Source organism: Phoca vitulina, unplaced genomic scaffold (assembly GCF_004348235.1).
Source record: "Phoca vitulina isolate PV1807 unplaced genomic scaffold, GSC_HSeal_1.0 scaffold85, whole genome shotgun sequence".
Classification (NCBI taxonomy): domain Eukaryota; kingdom Metazoa; phylum Chordata; class Mammalia; order Carnivora; family Phocidae; genus Phoca; species Phoca vitulina.
In genome coordinates this window covers 1,413,235-1,440,683 of record NW_022589788.1, presented here as the reverse complement: position 1 = coordinate 1,440,683, position 27,449 = coordinate 1,413,235, and the positions used below count along the sequence as shown (strand labels likewise).

The 27,449-nt window shown below is 59.7% G+C and overlaps 1 protein-coding gene across 2 annotated transcripts in view; it reads left to right on the top strand.

Annotated features, from left to right (window-relative positions):
- Positions 1-18,750, top strand: part of ZFYVE28 (zinc finger FYVE-type containing 28) — a 118,229-nt gene extending 99,479 nt beyond the window's left edge. For both annotated transcript variants that reach the window (XM_032395483.1, XM_032395484.1), the window contains exons 9-13: positions 11,959-12,074; positions 13,155-13,271; positions 15,555-15,659; positions 17,826-17,929; positions 18,463-18,750. In XM_032395483.1, the coding sequence (XP_032251374.1) occupies positions 11,959-12,074; positions 13,155-13,271; positions 15,555-15,659; positions 17,826-17,929; positions 18,463-18,594 (574 nt within the window). In that variant the 3' untranslated portion in view covers positions 18,595-18,750. The remainder of the gene's footprint in view (positions 1-11,958; positions 12,075-13,154; positions 13,272-15,554; positions 15,660-17,825; positions 17,930-18,462) is intronic.
- The last annotated feature ends 8,699 nt before the right edge of the window (positions 18,751-27,449 follow it).

The window sequence follows — 27,449 nt, the reverse complement described above, 5'->3', positions numbered from 1 at the left end:
TCAGGGGAGGCCTCCTTGGGGCGGTGACACCCCCTGAGACCTGAATGGAGGGCGGGGGACGGAGGGGATGTGCCCCAGGCAGTAGGTCCAGCAAAGGCCAAGGTGTCAGGCTTTTTAACCTGGGCTGTTTCGATGGCGGAGTGGTATCCACAGAGGTGTCAATCTGCGTGTCCTTGAGGACCAGTGATCAGTGATATTGAGCATCTTTTCATGCGCTCCTTTGCCACCAGCCTGTCTTCTTTGGTGAAGCATCTACTGTATTCAAACCTTTTGCTGTTTCTTTCATTTGGGTTTTTCCTCATTGAGTTTTGAGCATTCTTCATTCATTCGGGGGTCCTTTATCAGACATAATTTGCAAGTATTTTCTCCCAGGCTGTGCATTGTCCTCTCATTCCGAGTATCTTTTGAAGAACAGAAGTCCTTAATTTTGGTGAAGTCCACAATTTGTCAACTTTTTTCTTTCATGGATTGCAATTTTGGTGTCATATCTAAGAATTATTTTTATGACCCCAGATCACAGAGGTTTTTCTTCTGTTCTAGAAGCTTTATACTTTTCGTTTTTACATTTAGGTCTATAATCCATTTGGGGCTAACTTTGTATATGGTGTGAGGTATGGATCAGAGTCTTATTTTGTTTTGCATAACGAAAGCCAGTTGCTTCAGCCCGATTTGTTGAGAAAGCCCGTCCCTTCCCCACTGAATTGCCTTTGCACCTTTGTCAAGTCCGTCAGCTGTATCATGTGGGCTTATGTCTGGACTGACTCGTCCGTTCTGTTCATCTGTCTGCGTGGACACCAGTATCACTCTGTCTCGATTACAGTAGCTTTATAATGAGCCTTAAAGTCAAGCAGTATAAATCTACAACTTCCTCTTCTTTTTCAAAGTCGTTTCGGTTATGCTGGGTCCTCTGTATTTCATGTGAATTTTAGAACCAGGTTGTCAGTTTATAGGAAAAACAAAAGCAAAAACAAAAACAAAGCCTACTAGGACTTTGACTGGAATTTTGTTGAATCTACAGATCAACTTGGGAAGAATTAACCCCTTAATAATATCAAGTCTTCCAATTCATGAACATAGTCTATCTCTCCTTTTATTTATGTTTTATATTCTCTGCAAAGTTTCATTGTTTTTACTGTAGAAGTCTTGCACATCTTTTTTCAGGTCGGATTTATCTCTAAGTATTTTATATTTTTGACACTATTGTAAATGATATTGTCTTGTAATTTCAATTTCTATTTGTTCGTTGGTAATATCGGGAGATGTAATTGAGTGCTGTAAATTGGTCTTGTCTCCTGCAACTTTACTAAACTCACTTCATTAGTTACAGTAGTTCTTATGAAGATTCATCAGATATCCTGTGGATGATGATGTCACCAGTGAAAAAAGCCAATTTTATGTCTCCTTTTCAATTGGATATTGTTTACTTCTTTTTCTTGCATTTTTGCCCTGGCAAGGACCTCTAGTACAATGTTGAATAGAAAAGCTGACACAGGATATTTTTGCCTCGTTCCTGATCTCAGAGGGAAAACATTTACTACCTACTCTTGGCTGTAGGGTTTTCATAGGCACCTTAAGCAGGTTCAGGAAGTTCTCCTTTATCCCCAGTTTTCTGAGAGTTTTTATCAAGAATAGATGGGTTTTCTGAAATGCTTTTTCTGCATATTTTGGGATGATCATATTGTTTGTATTTTTTGGTCTGTTAATGTGATAAATGACATTGATTGATATTTAGATGTTGAGTTAATCTTACATTCCCGGGATGAACCTTACTTGGCCACTACGTATTATCCTTTTTATGTATTGTTGGCTTTGATTTGCTAAAATTTTGTTAAGAATTTTGCATCTGATGGTGAAGAATGTCAGGCAGCAGTTTTCTTTTCTCATAATGTCCTTTTCAGGATTGGGTATCGGAGCAAAGCTGAGAGCCTAGGGTGAGTTGGGGAGCATTCCCACTTCTTCAATTTTCCAGAAGAGTTTGTGTAGAATGGGTACTATTTTTGCCTTAAATATTAGTTAGAATTCACCAGTGAAGCCATCTGGGCCTAGAGTTTTCACGGGGAGGTTTTTAAACTACAGTTTCAATTTCTTTGCTAGACGTAGGTTTGTTCAACTACCCATTTCTTCTTCAGTGAGTGGAAGAGCTTATTCACGTAGTCCTCAGCCCCTGCTCCGGCCTGTCCTCTTGACTTCCCCTCAGACAGGCTGATACCAAATAGCTGGGCAATGGTCCTCTCCCTGGAGTCCCAGGGCTCCCTATGCTCCTGGTTTCTGGGGCCCAGGCCACCTGCCCCAGCCCCTGCCCCATGGCTGGCTCCTTGCACCCTGACCAGTGTCAGCTTTCTAGATGATCTCCATACTCTCCTGCCTCTCGTCCTTGTTTGTTCCTTGGGTCACTGTCCCCAGCCTGTCTGCCATGACATCCCTCCCATCCCTGCTACACCACGTCACCGTGTGCCTTTGATGAAACTCATGGGGAGCTTTGCCCAGTGGCCCTGTCGAGTGCCGCGGCTGCATGTCCTTACCATCCCTGTTTCACAGATTTGAAACAGAACCCCTCAGCGGGGGCAGTCCCTCTCATTTGTCTGACTCCGGTTTGGGGGCCAACTACAGGGCCCCTGGGCCCATTCCCAGAGCCCAGCCTCGAGTCTCACATCTGTGATGGTCCATCCTCCCGATGCCCACACCACCTCCCTTAGGCTGGGGGAAGCATACCTGTCCTAGCTTGAGTGAAAATAAGGGGCTGCCAAGGGTTGGAAGGTAGCTGGCCAAGCAGGACACCCTGGGATTTGGTGGGGGACATCGGGGCTCTTGTCCGGTCTCTCACATCCTGGGTTCTCTCCTTCCAACTCCTGCCCCTGCAGTGGACCTCTTCTGGGCCACTGCCCCTTAGCACGGTGCTGGCAGCCGTCCAGCCCAGCTTCCGTAGCAGGATCCTTGCCCTTATCCCAGCCTGTGTGTGCGGTCTGGATGTTCGTGGCTTCAGGGGGCCACCCTGCAGGGGCAGCTCCAGGGGAGGGGGCTGGTGGAGTCCAGGCCTGCAGTACTGGGCCTCCAGGTATGACCGTCCCGCCCTCCTTCCCTGTAGCCCCGCGGCCTATGTGTCCTTATTCTGCCCGGCTCCCTGCTCCTTGAGTATCTGGGGCCTCCACAGTGCAGGGGTGGAAGCTGGGGCTTTGAGCAGTGTGCTTGGTAAGTGCTGACCCCTCCTCAGGATGCAGGGGGTGGCCTGGCTGCTGCCCGGGACCCCAGCAGCACCCTAAAGGCCTTGTCTCCTCCACCATGGGGCCAGGAGAATCCCCTTCTGAACAGCCACTTCCCCAAGGAGAGCCTTTGCTCCCGTCTTCACGGAGGCAGACACGAGAAAACAGGTTTAAATTGCTGAGCGTGGCGCAGCAGGGAGGCCCGGACGCTGTCCGCAGTCCGTCACCCATGGCTTTGTTCGCAAGCCATGGAGCCTTCTGTTCTCAGAGCTTTTATTTATTTATTTATTTATTTTTAAAGATTTTATTTATTTGACAGAGAGAGACACAGCGAGAGAGGGAACACAAGCAGGGGGAGTGGGAGAGGGAGAAGCAGGCTTCCCGCAGCGCAGGGAGCCCGAGATGGGGCTCGATCCCAGGACCCTGGGACCATGACCTGAGCCGAAGGCAGACGCTCAACGACTGAGCCCCCCAGGCGCCCCTTCTCAGAGCTTTTAAAAGCAGCAAAAGTAGGGGCACCTGGGCGGCTCAGTCAGTGAAGCGTCTGCCTTTGGCTCAGGTCCTGGGATCAAGCCCCGCGTCCGGCTCCGTGCTCAGCGGGGAGTCTGCTTCTCCCTCTCTCTCTGCTCCTCCCCCTGCTCATGCTCTCTCTCTCTCAAATAAATAAAATCTAAAAAAAAAAAAAAAAAAGGCAATGAAAGCTCAGGAAAGGTGTGCAAGGTACGACAGCAGAAGGGAACACAGGTCCCCTCTGCTCATGCCACAACCACGCATGTTTATAAAACACACATGTATTTTTTGCGGATCTGTGTTTCCTGGCTTTTCTAGAGCATACGCATACTGCACCTGTATTAAGAGGGAATGATGTAAAGATCAGGTCCCATAGCCCAACCGTGGGACCTTCTCCAGAGCTGGGCTGTGCTGTGCCCCCAGAGGAGCCAGACCACGGCCCCCACCTCCCCGTGGAAGGGGGAGGTGGTGCCGGGCCAGGTAGCACCCAGGTGAGGACAGCGAGCCCAGAGGGAGGGGAGAGGCCCACCGGGAGGAGCTGCAGGGATCAGCAGGTGCTTTGGGGCCCTGCCTGGCCCCGCAACACCGCCCACACCCCACAGCCCCAGCTTTGGGAGTTGTCTCCTGGGGGCTGTTGGGGACAGAGCTGTAGTCTCACAAGTGGAAAAAGCTGGACGGGGTGGGTGTGTCAGGGCCTGCGGATACACGGGACCCCCGCGGCTGTGGGGTGAATGGAGGGTTGCCATGGCAACGTGGGAGGCGCCAAGGCATCAGGAGCTCCCCAGCCTGGGAGGAGGACGTGCACCCTGTTTCACACACCCTCCTTGGGTCCCAGCAGGCTTGGGGTCACTCCAGGCACTGTGGACCTGTGTGCTGCCAGGCTCTCCCTTCCTCTGGACTCCAGGGGGACTGGCCTGGGTGGGCCTGTGTCTGGGGAGGGGACTCTGAGGGACCCAGGTGCACCCTGCTGCCCAAGGCCACCCCGTCTGTCAGTCAGCAGGCTGGGAGGGCTCAGCGAGGGCCGCGGGCACTGGGCAGGGGGTCTACTCTCTGTCCTCCCTGATTGGGGAAGCCACGGGTCCCTGGAACTTCCTCTGTCCTCGGGGCTCCGCAGCGCATCCTTTGGTGATGAGGGGGTTCACCGAGGCTTCCTAGCTGTCCCGCATAAGCGTTGCAGGGGTATTTGAGCTCCTGTGTCCTTCTGGATGGACATCATCCATAGTGATGACTGGAGGATATTTCCAGGAATCCCCATCCCTGAGCGCATGGGCGTCTAGGAGCCTGGCACATGGCTTCAGGCGGTCTGGGGTCCACTGTGTCACAGTGGGGCTCCGTTGGGGGTGACATGCCCACTGAACAGCATGGGGCAGACCCTCAGCCATTCCTGGGCTGGGCCCTGCTTGATGCCCATCTCGTGGGAAGTCCTGCGGCTTACGGAGCCTTTACCAGAGGCCCGGCATAGTCCCCTTCCGCGCGTGATCTCCCTCTATTCCCACTTAGAGAAGTGAACACTGAGGCCCAGGGACAGAGAGCGATTTGCCTACATTCACAAGGCTGGACGAGGGTGGAGCCAGGGGCCTTCCGGGGCACCGCATGTCCGGTGAGGGATGGGGGGTGTGAACAAGAACCTCAGAGCACACCCTCACGTGTGGCACGCAGAGACCACTGCTGTTTGTGTGGTCACGGGAGCCCGAGTGCATGGACTCTGGCGTCACACTTATCCCCAGCCATGTGCACCCCCCACGGCTGTGACGGTCTCCCCCTGCCCCCGAGGGCCCATGCCTGAGTCCAGGCCCTCACCCCTGCCAATGGGGACCAGGCTCCTTCCCAGTGGTGTCGGGCAGCCTCACCCCTCCCCAGAACTGGCCGGCAAGCTGGGGAAGGGGTGGGGAGGGGGCGGCTGGGAGCGGGACTCTGCCCAGGCGCGGACGCACTGAAACCAGGACGGGGAAGTGGGTTGGCTTCAGCCTGGTGAATTGCGGCGTCTCCCCGCACGAGGGTCTCTCTTTAGCATGTCCACACCTGGGATCTCATTTTTAAATCTTTTTCATAAGATTAAAACACGACACGATTCATTTTTAAAGGAATGCACAGATAATAGGCAAATATATGACATCTTTTTGAGAAAGATGGGCCGCAGCGTGACACGTGCTAGAGGTGGGTTTGTGTGAAGGGCAAGCGGGGTCAGGCCTGGCTGCCGGTGGGGTGACGGTGGGGCCAGGCTGCAGTGTGGGACCTCAAAGGAGGGGACACGAGAAGGCCGCTTGGGGCAGGAAGGATGCGCGAGGTGTGTGAGGCGGCTGCTTGTCACAGTGGACCCTCGGTCCTGTCTCTCTGTCCCTCTCTGTCCCTCTGTCCCTGCTCGGTCACTTTGGAGGAGGGTTCGGTCTCCGGCACCTCTGTGTCCTGTGTAGCCGCTGTCCTGGGGGGGGCACTGTGCCCCGTTCTGAGTGCACACTTACACACACGTGCACACGCATGCTCACGGACACTCATGCACGCACACGGGAATACTCAGACACGCGTGCACACGCATACGCACGTGCACTGAGGCTCTGACACAGGCACACTCGGACACTCACATGCACACGCATTCTCATGGACACGCACGCACACACATGGATGCTCTCACACAGACACACTCAGACACGCATGCACACACATGCTCACGGACACGCACGTGCACTGATGCTCTCAGGCACACTCAGACACGCGTGCACATGCATTCTCACGGGCACACATATGCACACATGATGCTCTCACACAGGCACACAGGCACATGCATGCACACGCATGCTCACAGACATGCACACACAGATGCTCTCACACAGGCACACTCAGACACACACGTGCGCACGCATTCTCTCGGACACGCACGCACACTCAGGCACACTCAGACACACATGTACACGTATTCTCACGGACACACACGTGCACACTGATGCTCTTACAAGGCACACTCAGACCTGTGTGCAAACGCATTCTCACAGACATGCATGTGCACACACTGGTGCTCTCACAAGGCACACTCAGACACACGTGTGCACACGCATTCTCACAGACACGCACGCACAAACACTGATGTTCTCACACAGGCACACTCAGATACACGCGGGTGCACATTCACACAGACACACACACACCCACACTCAAGCCCCCCCATGGGAGATTTAATGGGTGGGGAAGGTGTCTTGGCTCCCCCTCCCTAGCACAACTGGGGACCCCAGGCTCCCCACCGGCAGGGCTGTGGGTGACCCCAAGATGCTGAGGGGGAGCGAGACTCTGCCAGGGGTCCCTGCACTCGAGGCAGAAGCATTACCCCCCACCCCAAGGCGCCAGGCGGCCCCACGCGGCTCTGCCCTCCGCCCCACCTCCAGCCCCCGCCCCCCTTACTGCCAGAGGCCGCAGGTGCCGGGGCAGGACCCTCACACACACGCTCCTCCCTCCCCTCAGTGCTCCTGCACAAATTGTGGGATGAACGCAGCAAACACCTCCTGGCAAAGCAATTTCCCTAGAGGCTTAAACATTGATTATGAGCTCAGACTCCCTTAAGCAATTCGAGCCATAATTATATGTTTCGTGTGATGCCCCTTTGGATACCTGACAAGCTCCAGCGGGCTTCGTTGGTGGGAACCAGCCGTGTCCTCGGTGCCAGGACAGCCCCGCCTCTGGCCTGCATCTCATGCTTGTACACTGACGCCCCCCACGTGTGATCGGTCTTTCTCACTGGACCCATTGGTGAGATTCTACTGTGCATTCTGTCCCTGAGGAACAGTTTCCTGGGCCCAGCAGGTGAGAGACGGACCTGGGGTTGGGTCGTGGGTTCTGTGCCCAGATCCGCTTCCCAGGCAGCAGGAGCAAACTGTCTCACGTAGGGCTTCAAACAACAGGAATGTCCCAGCTCAGGAGGCCGAAAGTCCAAAATCAAGGGCCATGCTCCCTCTGGAGTCCCCGGGGAGGGGCCTTTCTGGCTATCCAGGCTCCTGGGGCTCCCAGCATTCCGGGGCGTATGGCCACGTCCCTCGGTCTCTCCTCCATCCACACCCAGCCTCTTCTCTGTGTGTCTCTTCTGCTCTTCTTAGAAGGATCCTCGTTGTTGGAGTTAGAGCCTGCCTGGACAGTCCAGTCGCAGGTCCTGGGGGTTTTGGGTGGACATGTCTTTCGGGGGCTCTCCCGCTCCTCCCAGCAGAGCTGTTGCATCAGATGCACCTTCATGGGGGAGGAAGCAGACAGCATTCTGAAGCTGTGAGGTATGAGAAGGCTCTGCTGGTGGCTCCTTTTCCTGAATCCCATCTAGCGTTCCAGACACAGAGAAAGCGTTTATTCCCACAGAGAGCCCACGTCTCGTTCTCCCCTGCGTCTAATGAATTCAAACTCTTTGTTCAACGGTTATAGATTGGGAGGTTGGTGAGGGGCGGGGCGGGGGGGCTGCCTTCAATGCTGGGCGTACAGCAATGAACAGAAGAGAGGTTGCTGCCAGGCCAGCCTTGCATTCTCCCAGAGTAAGACAGAGTCAGCACACACATGCCAAGGCAGAGTGCTGAGTGTCCCAAGTTGCACAATGCAGGGTAAGGGCAGGAAGAGAGCAGTTGGCAGGGCGGGGTGGGGTGGGGTGGTTCTGTTTGTGGTCAAGGAAAGGTCTTCCAATGGAGCATAACAAACAGAGGCGTCTGGGTCTATCCAGAAAAGAGCATTCTGGGCCCAGTGACATCTGTGCAAAGGCCCTGTGGCCAATAGCATGTTTGGCTTCTCTGAGACAGCAAGGAGGAAGTCTGAGGAGCATAAGTAAGTGGAGGGTGTGGGAGGGAAAGTTGACAGAGAGAGGTCCAGACTATGCCAGGCCCTGTAACCTTCGGTAAGGATTTTTGCTTTTACTTGGACTAACTGGAAAGCAGGGGTGGAAGGTTGCAACAGAGGAGAGACAAGTTCTGACTTTTGTTTGAAAAGATTCTTTGTCCTGGGCCTTCGGTAACCTCGGTAGGAGCCGCAGCACTTGGGGTGGCCCCTGGCATGTCCAGGGGAGTTTAGGCCTGGCAAATCCTGAGTGCTGGGCTCCTCTGAGGCCGAGGGTGAGTCCTGCCTCCATGAGACATGCCGAGCTAGGCAGGGCTCTGCAGGAGCCCTGGGGCCTGGCCTCTGAACACAGTCCCCAAGCTGTCAGCCTGCTGGCTGGGCGGTGCAGGGGAAGGGGCAGGCCCTGGCAGAGGCTGGTGCGCGGGGAAACAGGGGCTTCCCTGTAGATGTGAGTGCCCCTCTGTCCACAGAGGGTCCAGTGCCCGCCATTGGCCAGCAGTCTGTCTAGCAACTGCCTGTGGACAATCAGCACCCTTCCAAAGGGGTGGCCCTGGGCAGTGCCCAGACAATGGCCATCCTTGTGGGCCCTAGGGGCCGGGCAGACCCAGACAAGACCGGGGCTCAGGTCCCAGCTGAGATCCCAGCTTCTAGCTCCGGTGGTCTGTTCTTTTGTTCCCCTCAGCCCTTCGAAGCCGTCTTTCTGCCTAGGATCCGTGTCTGTGGAGTTTTGTGTCTCTCTCTCCGCTGACCCCCCGACCCCCACTCGGCCAGAGTCTCAGGCTCCATGGCCTCAGCTGTCTATGGCGTCAAAGTTTCGGTGTGCGGGCCGCTGCGCCACAGTGTCCAGGAAGACATCCCAGCCTCCAGGGCATTGAGCTGCGGGGCTGGGGCTGCAGGGCTGAACCCCAGGGGCGCCCCCAGAGCTGCTCCTGCCTGCACCCAGAGACGGACTTCCCGCCACAGGCAGGGCTGTGATGCCATCTGCTGCCAGAAGCTCTGCCTTTCTCCTCAAAATCACAAAAGTAATACTTGCTCACAGAAGACACTTGGGAAAAGACTAATTTATCCGTAGTCCCGCTATTCAGATAAATGTGATATTAGTGCCTGGATGATCGTTCCCCATGTCTCACTAGGTACATGTGAGATCTCTAATTTTATAATACTGCCTTTTCATTCAGTATGTTAACATTTCTAGCATCTGACGATCCTTCTACTAAGTGGAAATTGTAGGGATGGGACCTAACTTGTTGAGCCAACCCACTGTTGGTGGACATTTAGCTTATGAGCTATTTCTTGAATATGAGTTTCCTAGATGATTACAAGAAAAGCATTCCTTTATTTTTTTAAGTGTGCCCTTGAGTGGTTTTTAGTGTGATCGCAGCTACGCACACATTTTTGTCACCCCTTAAAGAAACCCATGTCCACGAGCAGTCGCTCCCCGTCTCCCCGCCGCCAGCCCCGCCTTCCCGTCTCATAGATCTGCCTCCTCTAGACATTGCACATAAATGGAGTCACACACTATGTGACCTTTCCTGAGTCGCTGGGTCACAGCCTTGTGTCTTCCCGCTTCCGCCTTGTCGCAGCGCACGCACAACCTCCTTCTATGGCTGAATAGTATTCCCCTGCGTGGATGGACCACGGATGTTGGCCTGCTCATCCACTGATGGACGCTTGGATTGCGCCCACCTTGTGGCTCTCGAGAATAGTGCTGCTCTGGACATTTGTGAACGGTATTTGTTTGGGTCCCTGCTCCCCAGTCTTCTGGGTAGAGCTGTCACTGATACTGGGGATCCTGAATGGCGGTGGACATGGCCAACAGTGAAGTCCCCACCTCCTTCGCCTACGTGGCTCCCGGGGCAGGGACGGGAGCTGGGGGGCAGCCAGGCCCCCCCCCATTCTCAGTGGAAACCGTGCGGCTCAGCAGCGGAGAGCCGTGGCTCATCATACGGGTCCCAGCAGAGCACGGGCACGCCCAGCCCCACTGCCCGCCGGCCCTGGCTGCTCCAAGCTCCGGCGAAACCGTAAATGCTCCGAAGCGAATGTTCATCGTGTTAGAGTGCGCCGGCAAAGTGCAGCCCATGCACGCCCTTGGCTGGAGGAAGGGGGCCCGTGGAGCCCTGGGGCCCGGTCAGCCCAGCCTCCCTCTGCACCGGCCGGGGGTGTCACATCTTTGTGCTTCTCAGTGGTCTCCCATCGGGGGCGTACCCCTGCCTAAGACTCGGCAGTTCTGCGCGTTTTTCTGCCGTGTGTGAGGGACCCACATGGCACGTGAGGAGCGGTGACCGGCTCCCCTCCACCTCTGTCGACTCGGCCCCTGTGCGACCACTGAGCCACCAGGGCCACCGTGAAGATCCAGCCACGTCTGTGGGCCACGTGCGTGTTGTGTGGGCAGCTCCTCTTTCACGCCGATGGTGCCACGTTTTCCTTCTGAAGTTGTGGCCCAGCCGTGCCTCCCTCGGAGTGTGGACAGACAGCCTGGGATGCCGTGTGCGCTGAGGCAGGCCTCTGGCGTGGAAAGCAGACCAACTCCCTCCCCGGAAGGAAAAGGAGATGGTGCAGGCAGCCGTTGGCCACGTTTTAAAAATTATAATGAATATTTCCAGACAGATAAAAGGCTTGCATCCATGAAACGACAGGGAGAGCATAAGTTAAACGTCAGGGGGAAAGCTGGAAGGGAAAATGAGAGAAGAAAGGAGGGGAGTGATGTAGGACTTGGACGTGCCCCTGCTGGGCCCTCGCAGCCGCAGGGCAGAAGGGAGGTGCGTGTGGGGGCAGGACCCCCGTCTCCGTGACAGAGTCCCACACGTGGGGGCTTAAAACGACAGGAAGTTACCCCCTCACTGTAGGGAGGCCAGAAGTCCGAAATCTGGCAGGGCCACCCCCCCTCATCCAGGGTCCTTCCTGCCTCGTCCAGCTCCCGGGGGCTGCGGGCGCCCCCCACCTCTACACCCTGTCCCGCTGCGCCTCCTCTCAGAAGGACACCTGTCACTGGGTTAGGGCCACCCAGTAATCCAAGATGACTTTCTCCTCTCTAGCTGCAAAGACCCTTTACACAAATAAGTCACATTTGCAGGTTCTAGGGGTCCGGGCTTGGGCCCATCTTTGGGGGTCCACCGTTCACCCCGCTGCATAGGGAGTAAGTAGGTGAGTTGACTCTTCCGTTGGAGGAAGCCAGTAGATAAGGTTAATCTGGGAGGGTGAGAAGGGCAGCCCGGCCTGAGTGTGCAGCAGGAAAGGGCAGGAGTTGAGTGCGAACTGTGGTGGATGGGGCAGGGGCTGGGTCAGAAGCCGGGCTGTGCGGCGGCCTCGTCGGGCCCGCGTGTGGCTCGGTTCTGAGTCCGGGCAGCTTGGCTCCAGGACAGAGAGAGTTTTCTTCTCACTCGTGGGCTTTCAGGCTCCAGCAGCCCCTGGCCGCCCCCCCACCCATGCACCCCGTATTTCCTTCCTCTTGCAGCGGCTCCACAGACCAGGCCGGGCTGGAGGCCGCCCCCTCGGCCACAAGAGAGAAGATCCGGTCCAGGTTCCATGGCAGCCATGACCTCATCCACCGCCTGTTTGTCTGCATTTCAGGTGCCTGGCTGGGCCTGGGGCAGGCGGCGCCGGGCGGAGGGCGGGATGCGGGCGATGCCAGGCCCCGGGAGTCTGGGGGCTTCCCCACCGTGTCATTTCTTCATCTCCAGCCCAGGGGCGGAGAGGAGGGCTTAATTCCTCAGCAGGTCCCTCAGCTGGGATTGGGGAACCCACGGCTCCCGCGGGGGCCCCGGCTGCCCACACGGGGAGGTTCTGCTCAGTTTGTGGTTCAGACTTTAGTGTACCCTACCTAGTTTTGTTTCCCTTTCTGGGGATGGCTACACAGTGGGGGAGGGGAGGACAGGGAGCCGCCTGTTTTGTCCCCCACCCCCTGGGGGGTTCAGAGGCCTGTGAGTTTTTCTTTAGTTCTGTGTATAAAAGTGTGCACTGCAGCCCCCTTCCCTGCCTCCCGCATGCCCTTCTCACCCCCACCTTTGAGGGATGGGCTCCAGCCGGCCTGCTTGGCGGGAGTGTGGCCCGTGGCCTGGCGGTCCTGCAGAATCAGGGTCATGTTGGGGGGGCGAGGGCCCCACAGGCACTGTCGAGCCAGGCCAGGTGGGACCAGGAGGACCTCGGGCGACTCTGAGCTCCAGTTTGCACAGGTTTGTGTCAGGGGTTGGAGGGATGCCATGCCCAGCAGGTGCTCGGGGCATTGCCGGTGCACAGAGAATCCTCTAGAAGCGCTGACTGCAGCACTGACTGGGACGGGTCACTGGGCTCCCATTCCAGTGGGATGCCCGCAGCTTCTCCCTCACTTTGCTGCATGTGGCAGCCGGGTCCGCCCCCAAAGAGCTAACCCAGCATTGCTTTCCACCTCTGCAGGGAGGGTGGGGGGGGTGCTTTCCTGCCAGGGAGGGGGCTGTCCGTGTGGTCACTCCCACCACCAGCCTGCCCTGGACTCCTGAGCCTTGACTTTGGCCAAACTGTGGCCCAGGGGCTGGGCGGCCCCCTTTTGCCCTGAACCACCCGAGGATGCGTCAGTCCTGGGCCGTGAGCTCTGGCCGGGGTCACCCAGCTGGCAGCCCCGAGCCCCTGCGGCTGCTTGGCCTGACCTGCCCTCCCTTCGTCCTCCTCTCTCAGGGGTGGCTGACCAGCTGCAGACAAACTATGCCAGCGACCTGAGGAGTATTCTCAAGACCCTTTTTGAGGTCATGGCCACCAAGCCCGAAACAGACGACAAGGAGAAGTTAAAGAAGGGTGAGTGCCACCCACAGTGTGTCCGTGCCACCCCCCGGGAGCCGCACCCCCACACTGAGGGCACACGGCCCTGCACAGCCATCCATCCGGACTTTCTGGGGCCCACTGCCTCCACACGGAACCCACTGGCACTGCCAGGCTCTCCGCGAGGGACCAAGGGGCACAGGTCGCAGGCGCCCCGGAGGCTTTGTGGGGAGGCTCCCACCCCCCCACGCACAGGCCTGTGCCCGCAGCACCTCCTGCTCACCCCTGCATGCCCTCCAGCAAGGTCACCCAACTTCTCGGGGCCAGCGGCCTGCAGGGGGCAGTGAGACCCAGACGCCGCATAGTCACCCCTACCGACTTCCCACCGCCAAAGCTGCGGGGGGCCAGCCCACAGTCAAGGAGGGGACCTCGGCCCCGCCTTTTGGGGGGGAAGTGGCAGGTTATGACCTGTGGCCGCCTGCGACCTGCCTCACGCGTTTACACGTGCCCACCCATCCCAGGCACAGACGCGCGTGCACACACGTGCACGCACGCACGCACACACTGTCACGCACACTCACACACACACACCCACACACGCACTCTCACACGCACCCATGCACACTGTCACACACTCTCACACCCACACACACTCACACGCACACATGCACACACGCTCACACACACACCCACACACGCACTCTCACGCGCCCGCACACACTCACACGCACACACACTCTCTCACACACACCCACGCACACTCTCACATGCACACATGCACACACACTCTCACACACCCACACACACACTCTCACACACACACACGCACACATGCACAACACTCTCTCACACACACACGCACTCTCACGCGCACACGTGCGCACAGAGTCACGCACACCCACCCACCCACGCACACTCTCACACACACCCATGCGCCCACACACATGCACACACTGTCACACACTCTCACATACCCACCCACACACGCACTCACGCGCACACGTGCACACACACTGTCACGGACACCCACCCACCCATGCACACTCTCACACGCACCCATGCGCCTGCACACACGCACACTGTCACACACTCTCACACCCACACACACGCACACATGCACACACACTCTCACGCACACATGCACACACCCTCACACACCCACACATGCACTCTCATGTGCACACACACACTCTCACATGCACACATGCACACACACTCTCTCACACACCCACCCACGCACGCACACTCACACTCACCCATGTGCCCGCACACATGCACAGACTGTCACACACCCACCCACACATGCACTCTCACACACTCACATGCACACATGCACAAACACATGCTCACACACCCACCCACACACGTACTCTCACGCGCACACTCTCACACGCACACATGCACAACTCTGTCACACACCCACGCACTCACACGCACACATGCACACACTCACACACCCACACACGCACTCTCACGCACACACACTCTCTCACACACACCCCACACACACTCACGCGCACACGTGCGCACACACACTGTCATGCACACCCACCCACCCACGCACACTCTCACACACACCCATGCGCCCGCACACATGCACACTGTCACACACTCTCACACCCACACGCACTCACACACACACTCACACTCACACATGCACACTCTCACACACATACACTCTTGCATACTCCGACACGCATGGGGTGGGGAGGGGGCCTGACCCCTGCTCGCCCTCCCCTTGTGCTGGGCTGAGATGCCTGTTCTGGGCGAGCTGCCCGTCCTCACGGGGCATCTGGGCACACAGGGCCACCTGCCCGGCTGTAGAGCCCGCCCCCGTCCAGCAGGGCACATCCTGGGTTGGGGGGAGGAGGAGCAGAGTCAGTCCTGTGTGTCGCCCCAGCTCTGCCTCCTGGTGGCTGTACCACTGGGCTGCTGGGGAATTCGGGGTGGTGCAGCCTTCTAAAACATCACAATTCAGAAAAGGTGGGTGACACGGACCAGTTCTGCAAGCAAGGATGGTGGGCTCCTCAGCCCGTGTCCAGGCCTGGTCCCCCTATTGCCTCGTGGGTCACAGCCCAGGGGGACCTTCCACACACAGTGCAGGGGCTCTGGGGCTGGGGGCCGCAGGGGGGAGAAGCTGCAGACCTCAGGGCACCGAGCCCAGCCTGCTGGGGCGGTGCTGACTCACCCGTTGCTGGGGGACTGTGGCTGGCTTTGGGGGAGCTGCCCCCCTGCTGGCCACATGGGGGTGGGCCTAGCGGGGACAGGTGCTTGGGCATCAACCCCACCCCTTCCTCTCTCCCTCCCTCTCTCTTCTAGTCACCCAAAGCCTGCGGAGTGCGGCCTTGGAGGACTGTGCCCTCTGCCAGGAGACCCTATCATCCTCTGAACTGGCAGCCAAGACCCGAGATGGGGACTTGGAAGGTGCGTGCGGGGTGTGGGCCAGGGCCCGAGGTGCTGCATGCAGGGCAGGGAGCGAGGAGCTTGTCTGGACTGTCCCCCTCTCTGTCCTGAATGCAGAATCCATGAAGGCACTGCTTCTCCAACTGGGGGTCCCTCCCCAGAGGGCCCCTGGGCCTGTAGCTGCCCATGGGGAGGCGGCTACCCCCTTGGTGGCACACGGACCCCCTTAGCCAAGGCCTTTGGCTGCGGCCGGAGGTGGCTGGACCCAGGGCACACCTGAGCCCACCTGTACCCACCTGCCCCACAGGAAGGGCCTCACATGGCAGCTTCCGGTGACTTCTTCACAGGTCATGTGGAAGCCCCAAGACCCTGCTCCCCGTTTAGGCTGGAAGCCAGGCCTGCTGGGGGCCCGGTGGCTTAGTGATCAGGGAGGGAGCGTCCAGAGCAGGTTGGGAGCGCGGGCAGCACAGCTATGGGGAGGGGGCCACCCAAGAGTTTCTAAGGGGCTGGAGGCCTGAGAGAGGTGCCGCGATGGATGGTGGCGCATAGGCCTGACCAGCCATCAAACGGGAATGGGGCCGAGAAGGAGGCTGAAGTTGACCCCACGATAGGCCAGAGGTCCCAGCACTCCTGGTGTGCCTGGCCCGCTGGCTGACCCTGCTGGTCCCAGGCTCGGGGCCTTGCTCGTGCTCGCCAGTCCCCTGGGGGTGACAGAGGTTGCGGGGATGGGGTGTAAGGAGCAGCACAAGCTCATCTCTACCTTTCTAGAAAACGATGCATGATGGTACAAAGTACCTGTTACAGGAACTTGGAACCTCTCTGTTCATGAGTGACTGTAATGAGCTGCGAGGTCTGGCATTGCCCAGGGCACAGGCGAGGGCCACATCCTCCCTGGGGGCTGCCGACCCAGCCCCCTCCTAGAAGTGGCTCCCCTTGGCAGGCCCAGGAAGTCCTCGGGACCCTCACATTCCCCCACCCCCCCGCCCCTGCCAGGAGTGCTTCTGGCCTTATCTGCCTGAGCTGGAGGTCCTGGCCCAACACGGTCCTTAGGGGCTAACATTGCCATCCAGGATTTCCCCGGGGCCAGCCTGAGATTCTACATAGGGGGTGGCAAGCATGAGAAATGACCTCCCTGCAGGGTGGGGGTGAGCTGACCAGGCCCAGGATGGAAGGCAGGAGAGTTGAGTGGGAGGCAGTTTCGGGTCTGTGCAAGCAGGCAGGAGGAGGGGCAGAGCCTCCAGGGTGAGAGGGAGGCCAGAAGACCCCAGGCCCTTCTGAGTTCTGTTTGGAGGCCCTGAGGATGGGGTGTAGGGATGCAGGCCAGTGCCCACTTGAGCATCAAGCCTGGGGGTCTTGTGAGGCTACACAGACCACCTCTGAGTACTCTCTGTGGTCTGAGGGAGGGGTCCGATGTGTTCTTTCCCCCTGGCCTTGGTGCTGGCCTCGGGGCCTGGCCCGCCCTAGTCAGCTTGGTGCCCGAAATGGGAGGAAAGCACCTGTCTTGCTGCGTGTGGGAGCGCGCTTCTCCCTGTGCTGATGTGTCTCTCGAATTCCAGAGCAAACCTCCACAGAGTCTCCCATCAGCCAGGGCCTCGAGGAGTGAGTCGGACAGGCCCCACATGAGGCGTGGAAGGAGGAGCTGGCCCCTGGCCCCAGCCAGGCCTGCACACATGTCGGGGAGGGGCCGGCTGGGGGTCTCCCTGGGCCTCCAGGACCCCAAGAGCCTGAAAACTGCTCTGGAGCCGGGGGTGGGCAAGACTGGGGGCGCCTGAGGCCCCCACAGAGCACACCTAGAGCTGAGCTGGGGGTCGATTTCTTCATTTCTCGACCACCACCTCTGCCCCAGGGGACTGCCAGGCTGGGTGCTGACAGAGAGAGGCTGGGGAGAGGGTCATCCGGGTGGACACTCCCTGCCCATGTCCTGAATCCCGGTGGCCTGGCTGGCTGCAAGGTGTAGGCTGAAGCTGGGGGCTGGCGGGCAGGCTCGGACAAGAGCTGAGGAGCCGCTGTTCGGGTGACGATTTCCTGAGACCATGGCCAGTAATGGGGGTCCAGGGGAGGGCCGAAGAGGAGGGCGGGGGCTGCTGGGTCCCGTCCAGCCAGAGGCGCCCTCGAACCCCAGCCTGCTGGCTCCCACCGTCACGGCTGCACGGCTCCCTCTGGCTGACCCCATTCCCATTGTCACAGATCCACCGGAGTGGGTCCCAGACGAGGCCTGCGGCTTCTGCACCGCGTGCAAAGCACCCTTCACTGTCATCCGCCGGAAACACCACTGCCGCAGCTGCGGGAAGGTGAGCGGGTCGTGGCGGCCAGAGGTTGTCCCTGCAGCCCCAGGGACTGAGGCTGTGATCCTCCCCAGGAGGCTGTGCACAGGATCTGGAAGCCAGGACCAATGTCCCGGGGGCCTGATAAGGCCTTTGAGGTCTTGGTGCAGAGGTCCGTGAGCCCTGCGCCCTGCTCTGACCTGGCCCAGGGCGTGGACTTGAGGCCCCCAGCCCCCTGGGTCCCGATGGTGCTGCTCCTGGCCACTGCAGAGCTGGGGACGTGCAGGGAAAGAGGGTCCGAGGGGGCCAGAGCCCCCTCGGTGAGCCTGGCCTCCTGGGGCCGTGACCTACACCAGGTTTTTCTAAAGGTCCCTGTGGCACGCGGGGGACCCACAGGGTCCCGCCACTGCCGCCTCGCCTGGGCTCGGAGGGAGGGGGTGGGAAGCGCCCCCCGCCCCCGCCCCCGCCGCAGGGCCAGGGTCGGGAGGGGCGAGGCACAGGGCCCGGGGCTGCCGGGGACCCTGGCTCACTGCCCCCACGGCCCGCCCCTCGAACTGCAGATCTTCTGCTCCCGCTGCTCCGCGCACTCGGCGCCGCTGCCGCGCTACGGGCAGGTGAAGCCCGTCCGCGTGTGCACGCACTGCTACGTGTTCCACGTCACGCCCTTCTACAGCGACAAGGCGGGCATCTGACGCGAGCCCCGGCGCCCCACACCTGCCGGGCGCCCGCGCACTCCCGGGGAGGAGGTGCCGCCGGCCGTGGGTCTCCACGCACCTCGACGAGCTGCTACTGCCGCCACTGGGGGGCGCTGCAGGCCGCCCAGACTCGCAGGCCGCCCCGCGCCGCCGTCCCCGCCCCGCCCCCCCAGCGGCGCGCCCCGCCCCCACCCCCGCGGGCCCGCGGCAGGGGCCTGCAAGAGGTCGGCTCGGGGCGGTGGGGGTGTCCCGGGCGGCCCTGTGTCCTGGGCGGGGGTGGGCGCTCCTCCTGCCCGCCCCCGGCCCCGGCCCCGGCCCCGGCCCCGGCCCGCCGAGCCGCTGGCTCCAGGCTGAGCCCTAGTAGAAGGCCCGCTCAGAGCCCGCTCTTGAGCGGCGAAGTGGGGTCGCACCTGGGGCCAAATCCCGGGCAGATGCGGACACCTCCAAGAGAGGGGTCAGGCCTCAGTGTCCCCCGGGGGGCTTCCCCGTGCTCTGCCCACTCTCTCTCCCTGCCCCTAGCCCACAGCTGCCTGTCCCTGCTCCCCTTTGGGACCTTGACCAAACGACAGGCGGGTTGGTTACTCTCAGAGGGGGAGATGCAGATGCACACCCAGCTCTTCTGGGTCCGCCCGCAGGCGCGCCCCTGCCCACGGGTGCCCACCTGCTGATGGGATGGGGGGCAAACAGCTGCCCGCATGGCGCTGAGACCCAGGTCCCCAGGCTCTCAGACCAGGGCTCCCAGGGACCAAGGACCGCCACCCACCTGCTGCCACCACCCCCTTCCCTCTGTCCCCCTGGGACCCTGGCCCACCTCCTCCCAACCCGGACTGGCCCGGGCCTCAGGCTGAGGCAGCCAGCCAGCCCCAGCACGTACACCTCAGGCTTAAATCTCAGGCTTCACATTGCAGTGACGATCGCAGCTTTATTTTTAGAGAGACGGCACACTACTGCTTCTTTTATAAGAAAATCCAGCTACTGCTGAACAGTGGGTGCATATGCACAGAAACAGCTTCTGGGGGGGTGGTATACAACGGAGGGAATATTATGTATTGAGATTATTTTTATTTTCTAAATGCTGTAATTCGAAGCCATTTCCATAAATCTCTTTAAGGATTGCAGACACTCGTTTCTGATGTGAACGCGGACTTCTTTTTCTGTCTGGGAAGGGATGGTGTTCTTGCTAATATGTGTTCTCCCCAAAAGCCCCTTCCCATGCCCTGCCTACTTGTCCAGCCCCTTGTCTCATGTGTCCTCAGCTCAGACCCCTGGCCTGTGTGTGTGTGTGTGTTGGGGGGTGTGCTCTTGGACACCCCCACCTTGGAGCCCTCCCCACCCTGGTCCAGGGCTGGGCTACGCACCCACCTGGGGGTGCCTTCTGGAGTGCCCTGGGGAGAATGCAGGCGGGCAGGCTGCACCGTGGGGTTGCCATGGCAACGGCACCTTCCTCTGCTCTTGGAGGTTGATCCCTTGGGAACTGGGTGCCCAGTCCCTTGGAGGTAGACACTGGGACCTCAGAGAATGGGGGGATGGTTGGGAGAAACCCCAGTGGCCACCAGACCCACTTTCTTTCTGAGAGGTGAAAGAGTATTTAGAATTGGGGGGCTCCCTAGGAGCAGTCCTGAGTCCTCCAGGAGCAGAAGAGAAGGGGTGTCTGGCTGCCCACCTGGACGAGCCCCTCCCACCCCCGTGGGGGGCTGCCGCTGGTGTCACTGGCAGGACAGCGATGCCTCCCAGAAGGTCCTGCAGGGGTCGGGGGGAGGCAGCTCATGCTGCCACAGACCAGGAAGTCAGCCTCTTACAGGAGAAGCCTCTAGGGAGAGACACCCCTTCCTCTCCTCGACAGGCACCCACAGTTATCACCTTCCAGAATTATCCACCAGGTCAGGCTGGGCAGAGTGGAGACCCAGGAAAGAGGGTCTGCCTGCCCTCAGCACAGACAGGGCCGCCCTCCAGAGGGAGAGGTCTAGGCCCCCGGGGACACAAGGGAGCTCTGGATGTGGCCGGGAGCCAGGAGGCCCTCCACACCAGATTTGGCCTGCCTTTGTGCACTCCCACCCCAGGCTGCCCTGCAGGAAGTTCTCGGGACACGGGAGCACCCTGTGAGGGTCCTGGATCATGAGACTCTCCAAGCTAAACCAGGGACGTGTTGTCACTCTACCCTTCCACAGGGCTATCCACACCCCAAGGGCAGAGCCAAGACCTGGAGGGGAGGGGATGAGTCCAACACAGAGTTTCCCACTCAGAAAGGTTCTAGAAGGAATGGCCTGCTGCCCACCACAGTAGGGGCTCAGGACTGGGAAACCTTGGGGGTAGGGACAGGGAGAGAGCCAGGAGCTCCAGATTTGGAATCAGCCCTTGCAACCTGGCCTTGGGCCTCGAGCTGTTAGCCTTCCTGAGCCTCCAGTCCCCTTCGTCACCACCGCTATGGCCTTCTGCTTTGAACGCTCTACTCCCCTCGACAATCCCCTTTGGGGCAGGATCTTTGTGTCATGTGGAGAAACCGAGGCTCAAGGAAGTCAGTAGGTGGCGGCAGCGGAAGCAGAGTGCCCAGAGACAGCCCCGGCTGGCTGTGCCCGGAGAGCCACTTCTGAAGGCCGCTCCGGAGACCAGGACTCCACCAGCCTTGGAGTGCCCACCACACCCCTGTCCGGCGTCGGGAGGAAGGCTGGGGGCTGCCAGCGGCTGGGCGCACCTGGGTCTGTCTTGCCCGCCTCAGCCCTCTCTTGTGCTATGCACAGGCCCTGGGGAGAAGGCCTTGCATGCTCCCCAACACTGCTGCCCCAAGCGTCTGGCAACAGGCGGGGACCCTAGGCCTGACCGGGCCCCACGGGTACTCAGGACCCGGATGCAGCCTGCAGGCCACCCAGTCAGAGGATGGAGGGTCTGGGCTGGGCGCACCCTGAGCTCTCTGCACCTCAGGAGTCCCTGGGGCAGAGAGAGCCACCGTAGTCAGCCTCAGGGAGGTGGCATGGGGGTGGGGAGAAGGGGGATGCCCCATCCGGTACCGCTGCGGGCTCAGCTCAGCCCAGAGGCCCCCCGACTCCCGCCTCTGGAGGTGCCCGTGCTGCCTGCCCCCACCTGTGGCTCATCCGTCCCCACAAACATGCCCAGATATAGCCAGCCTGCCCTCAGGCCTGGTGCACTTCCCCTGGGTACCCAGGCAGGTGGCCACGGGCACCAGCCGTGTGGCCTTGGGGTGGCGCGGGACCGCAAAGAAGGGGACTGTTTAGTGTCCTGGCTGCTGACTAAGGTGATGGGACAGGATCCCCCCAGGAGGCCACTGGCAGGAGCGGGGTTGGAGGGGTGCTCCCCTTCTCTTGGGGCGGAGGACTGAGCCCCGTCCTGGGTCCCCACTATAGCCCCTGATGGCCACCAGGGGGCGCCTGCCTGCAGTCGGCTCTCCCAGCAGGTCTGCTCTCCCAGTAGGTCTGGCTGCCAGCGCCACGGGGGGGACACGGGAGCGCTGCCTGCAGGGCGAGAGAGGGTCCTGGCTCAGCAAGCACTATACGCAGGGCAGACCCCCTCCCAGATCCGTCTGGGTCCTGCTCGGAGTTGGACATCTCAAAGCACAGGGGCTGGGGCTGGGGGCTGACCCTCCCAGCTCTTCTGGTTCCCTGGACTCTGCAATGGGAGCTGGGGGGCAGGTGAGCAGGACTCAAAGTGGCCGCCCAATGCCACCCCCATGACCCAGAGTCCTGGAGGCACTTATCTCTTCAGAGGCCCACCCAAAGCCCCCTCCTCCAGGCAGCCTTCCCAGACAGCAGCATCACTCCGACCCTCACACACATTCTCAGAGCACAGCCTGGGGTCTCTTCGCAGGAGTCAGCAAAACCCTCAGGGCCTCTCCTGACTCTGAGACTGGGGAGCGGCAGATTCCAGCACCGAGCAGTCACTCAAAGGGGATGTCACCCCAAAGACTTAAAAACACAAGCAAGGCTCTGGCTTCTGCTCGTGTGCTCAGGGCACGTCAGGGCTGGAGCCTGCACCAGAGCTGGGCAAAGATGGGCACCCAGACACCCCAGACCTTCCCTGCCCTTGGGGGCCTGCAGGTCTGGGGCAGGGGCACGTGAGCAGGCTAAGCCGGCTGGGCCTTGGGGGGTGAGTGGGGTATCCATGGGGAATGGGGTGCCAGAACAGTCCTGAGAGTTTGAGCAATGGGGGTACTCCTGGCCAGGGTGGAGCACATATAGGGATCACGGCTGGGTCACCCCAGGCACCAAATTCAGGCTTTGTCCGGAGGGCACTGGAGAGTCATGGAAGAGTTCTGAGCAGGGCAGGACATGGTCAGATTTGTGGTGTGGACACCTCACAGGGAGATGGGTGGGTGGGAGAGGCCAGGGTCCCATCAGAGGCAGTCACATAGCTTTAGCCAGTCACCTCTGGACTGCCTCCTGTCACACAGGGCCCTGCCAGGCTGTGTGGGTGGAGGTCTGAGAGGCCTCTGTGCCCTTGGCTGGAGGCAGCCTGGGCCACACTTACCAGAGCCCAACCCTCTGGGTCGAGAAGCTGCTGGATGACCAGGAGCCCAGCGGTGGGGAGCTGGGGGTGGGTTTCCTGGGCTCGGGCCCTCAGGGCCTTCAGCCTAAGACTGGAAGGTCTCTAGCCTGAGACCACATGTGGCAGCCAGGTACAGCCTGGAAGGCCAAGAAGCCTTCCTAGAAGGGGTGGGGGAACAGGCCAGAAAGGCCCAGGGCAGAGCATCCTAGAAGGCGGTACTAGGAGAGGGGTTTTTGGTGTGAGCCTGGAGGCCCCTATTGTTTGTGGGAGGGAGACCTGCCCATCTATTCCAGGCTCATCCTCCCTCAGATGAGAGGGCCCACAGCCATTAGGGGCCTGGGGGGCAGCAGCAGGGCTAACCCGGGCTCCCTGTCACACCCCACCTGGGCCCGGAACTGGACGAGGTCGCTGGCCCTGAGCCGTCAGTTTCTGGCCCTCTGGCTCAATGCCACAGCCAGTGGCCGAGTCTATACCACATCCCACCTTCATACCTTTTTTTTTCCCTATAAACATTTTTTAAAAGAAAATTTTATTGTTTTGTTTTTGGATATCTCGGTTACAAAAAAAATTCATTTAATTTATAATTGTCTAAGTTGTCCAGGGTCATCAAATATAGCGGGAAAAATAACTTGTAAAGTGAGAAATAAATCTACTCCAAAAATTGTTCACAAATACAATAAACGATTTCTTTTTAAATTTAAAAATAACATTGACATTATGTTAGCTCTGCACACATTATGTCTTCATGCATCTTGATATCATTGCTGCCCCCTCACCGTATTGTGGAGACCGTTTTTTCCTGAGTGCTCGGCTTTGTAGAAGGCCCCCAAATGCTCAGAGGCCTGGCCCGTGGCTGGCGGGCTTGGGCAGCTGCCACTCCAGCCCAGCCAGGTTCCACGGGGATCCTGGCCGATGGCGACTGGCCAGGCCCGGCCCCATTTCTCTGTGTGTAGGGCCAACAGTTAGAGGCACTGCTGATTGGAGCTGATGTTCATATTCCCGCCACTTTCTGGGCATCCCTTTGTGCCCTGCCCACTGCTGCCTGGGACCTTCCATGGATCCTTCTTTCCACCCCAAAGCCACCCCGAAAGGTAGGTACTGTCCACTGTTTTATAGCTAGGAAACAGGCGGAGAGAGGTTAAAGCGAGTTGGCCAAGGTCTTGTGGCCAGACTAGAATCCAGGGACACTTTGGGAGAGGGACCCAGGGAAAAAAGTCCCCCGGGACTCCCCTCTGGTGCTGGTGCACACCGGACATCTCAGGGCAGGGGAGCCACGGCTTCTAGGGGGCTGGCTGTCATGCTGGGGCAGGCCTGGCCCTCTGATGACCCCAGGCCAGATTCTCTGTCCCCCCCACACCACAGTCCCAGAACCTGCCTGCAGGGAGCTAACCAAATGTGGCCTGCCGCCCCCCGCCCCCCCCGCGGGCCCCGGGGAAGGCAGGCTGTGGGCTGTCCAGGCAGGCGGGGCAGCCCTCACTCTCAGCCTCTTTCCCAGAATGCTGGTGCTGTGGACCCAGGTGGGAGCAGGGAGTCCACCCCAGTGATGGGGGAGGCCATGGGGAGGATGGAAGAAGATGAAGCCAGGGCTGGGTCATCCTGGAAGCAGGAGGAAGGGGCTTTGGAGAAAGAAGGGCCTTGAAGACCTTCCCATCCTGGGTGGGGGTGCTTCCTGGGGCCAAGCCGGGAGCCGCAGGCATATTCCCAAGGCTGTGAGGTTGGGGTGGAGCCCTGGGCCAGAGAAAGGGAGCCAGGGCCCAGCAGGTGTGGGGGAAGCTAGGAAGCAGCTTTCTAGAGGTTTCTTTCCCTCAGATCTCCTTAGGGCCTTAAATGCCCTCCCGGGACCCTGGGGGGTGGGGAGGAAGGCTGCCTTTACTGAGCTCCTGGGCCAGGAACCCTCATGCCATCCTCCAAACACTGCAAGAGGTGGGTACTACCATTCTCCTTTTATAGCCAGGGAAGCTGAGGCTAGGGCGCAGGTGGGGGAGGAAACCAAGAAAGCTGGGCAGAGGGGGCCTTCCAGTCAAATAGGGAAGTCCCTTTTGGATTCAGGCCCCACTCCTTCTCCTAGAGCCTCTGTCTGGGAGCTCTGGGGTGGGCTGGGCTCCCCTAAAGGACAAGCAGGGAAAACAATCTGGGGGATGGGACAGTGAGGGAAATGTGGGCTGGTGCAGGAGGGATGCACGGTGGAGGGCCCCTGGGGCCTGGGTGCTTGGGAGGAGGGCAGGAGAGGTCTATGTCCCCTCTTGGGCTCTAAATGGAGATAGAGAGAGGGGGCCTGAGAGGGCTGTGTCCTTCCTCAGGGGCATGGACTTGGGCTGGTTCCCGCTGGGACAGGGCCCTGCACTGGAGAAGGGGCAGGAAGGGCTGGGCAGACATGGGAGAGGAGTAGGTGAGGAGGCAGCCGCCCTAGCCTGGGCTCAGGGAAGCCTCCCTGGAAGAGGTGATACAGCCTTGTTGGAGACCTGCCCTACAGAACTGGGCCTGAGGTGGCACAGAGCCTGCAGCTTTGGACCCTGGGCCAGGCGGCTGCTCCTATACATCCCCCCCCCCCCCCACGAAACATACCTGGGAGGGCACATTGACGCTCATGGGTGCGGAGCCTTGGCTGGCCCCAAGTGAGACCAGCACCACCCCACCCCTGTTCGTCCCCCCGCCCCAGCAGGCCCCCACCTTGCAGCTTAGTGTCTTCCCTGGAGGCTCTCTCTGGCCCACAAGGCTCCTCCCTGGTTGACCCCTAGGCCTGGGGTCCTGATGCCTCAGCCCACGCCATGCCCTGGCCCTCCTGCCCAGCCGCTAGTTCGCGGCCCACTTCTGCCCTCAGTCCCACATGCTGCTTGCGCTCCAATACCACGACACTCACAGGCGGTGTGGCGCCCCTGGAAGTGCTTGGTCCTGGGTGTTGCTGGGAGAGGGGTCCCCGAAACAGCCTAGCTGCAGATGGAGGCAAGGTGGGGCCACCCCTTCTCCTCTCAGGCTGGGGTGCGGTACGCACGTGGTTCCCATGGTCACACCTGGGCACTCGCTCTGCGGGCCGTGATACACAGCACCCCTCGTGCCCCACGGCAGGTAGTAGGGTGGGCGTCCAGCAGGTGCACTCACCCTGGACAAGGTGCCGGCTTTAGGATTGGGCCAGCAACCTATCCTTCACATAAGCAGGGATGAAGGGACTCTGCAAAATGCTGACCACCAGGTGGTGAGCCTGGGGTCCTGCCTCCTACACCCCTGAACTCTGCATGCATCTGCCCCTCCCCAGAACGGGGCACCCTCCTTTACTCTGTGCAGCTCTTAGGGGCTCAGTGCCCTGGTCCTGGGTGGATTGTGGCGCTGGGATTACCATCAAGGGGTTGTCTTAATGTCCATGCAGGGCTGTCTAATGGCAGTATCCGAGTACCCCATTGGGTCCTGCTGAGCTCTGCTGGGAGGGTTGGGGGGTAGACAACACATCCCTAACCCCATTTCTCAGGTCACACAGCTGTGGTTCCCAGGTAAGTAGTGTTAGGCCAGGAGGTGTCTTGGTCTCCATGCTCCTGGGTCACCAGCCCTGGGGCACGTTTAGGCGAGCACTAATCTACATGCCCCTGGGATTGCAAGGAGACCCTGGCCAGTCCCTAAACCTCAGGATTCCTGGTTTCCTTATCTGTAAATTGGGGATTCAGAAATACACAAGGGAATGTGTATGAAACATGCAGTAGATCCCGTGCTGAGATTTTTAGTTTTTGTTGTTCTGTTGGTGGCAGCATGCCCCATTTAGACCTCTGGGCAGGGTGGGTCGGAGCCCATCCACCTTATCCCCACACTCTCCAACCTGCTGGTCCCCTCCTCAGGGGCTCCCAGGCCACCAGTCTCAACAACCAGTGAGAAGGAAGACCGAAGGGACCCAAAGGGACCCGAGGCCAGTGTGGGGCTACCTCCAGGCTGCCAGACCCTCCTCCTGCAGAGCCAGCTGAGGGTCAGGAGCCACTAGGGACCACCCAACAGCCAGGAGCTTGATGAGGGGCTCGCCCCTCTCCCACAGAGGGCAACTCTCTTTCCTAGAGAGAGCTTCCTTGGCCAGAGGGGACCAGCGCCCGGAATGCCTTGGAATGTCCCCACTCTTTAGACCAGACACGAGCACGCAACCCTCCACTCTTGGCGGCCCCTTCCTCCAGGCCTGGGGTCCACTGGGCAGCTCTGAGGGGCCCCCCGTCTCTGGGTCTCTCCCCATTGAGATGTGGCTCAAGAAGATCTGGCTCTTGGGCGCTGACCTTCTACGCCCCTCCTCCAAGCTCCGGCCTTCTCTGGGGTCACTCTGTGTCCGGCGGGAAGGGGTGTCGTTTTGCAGCCCACGCGACACCCCCGAGGAGAACACGAGGTGC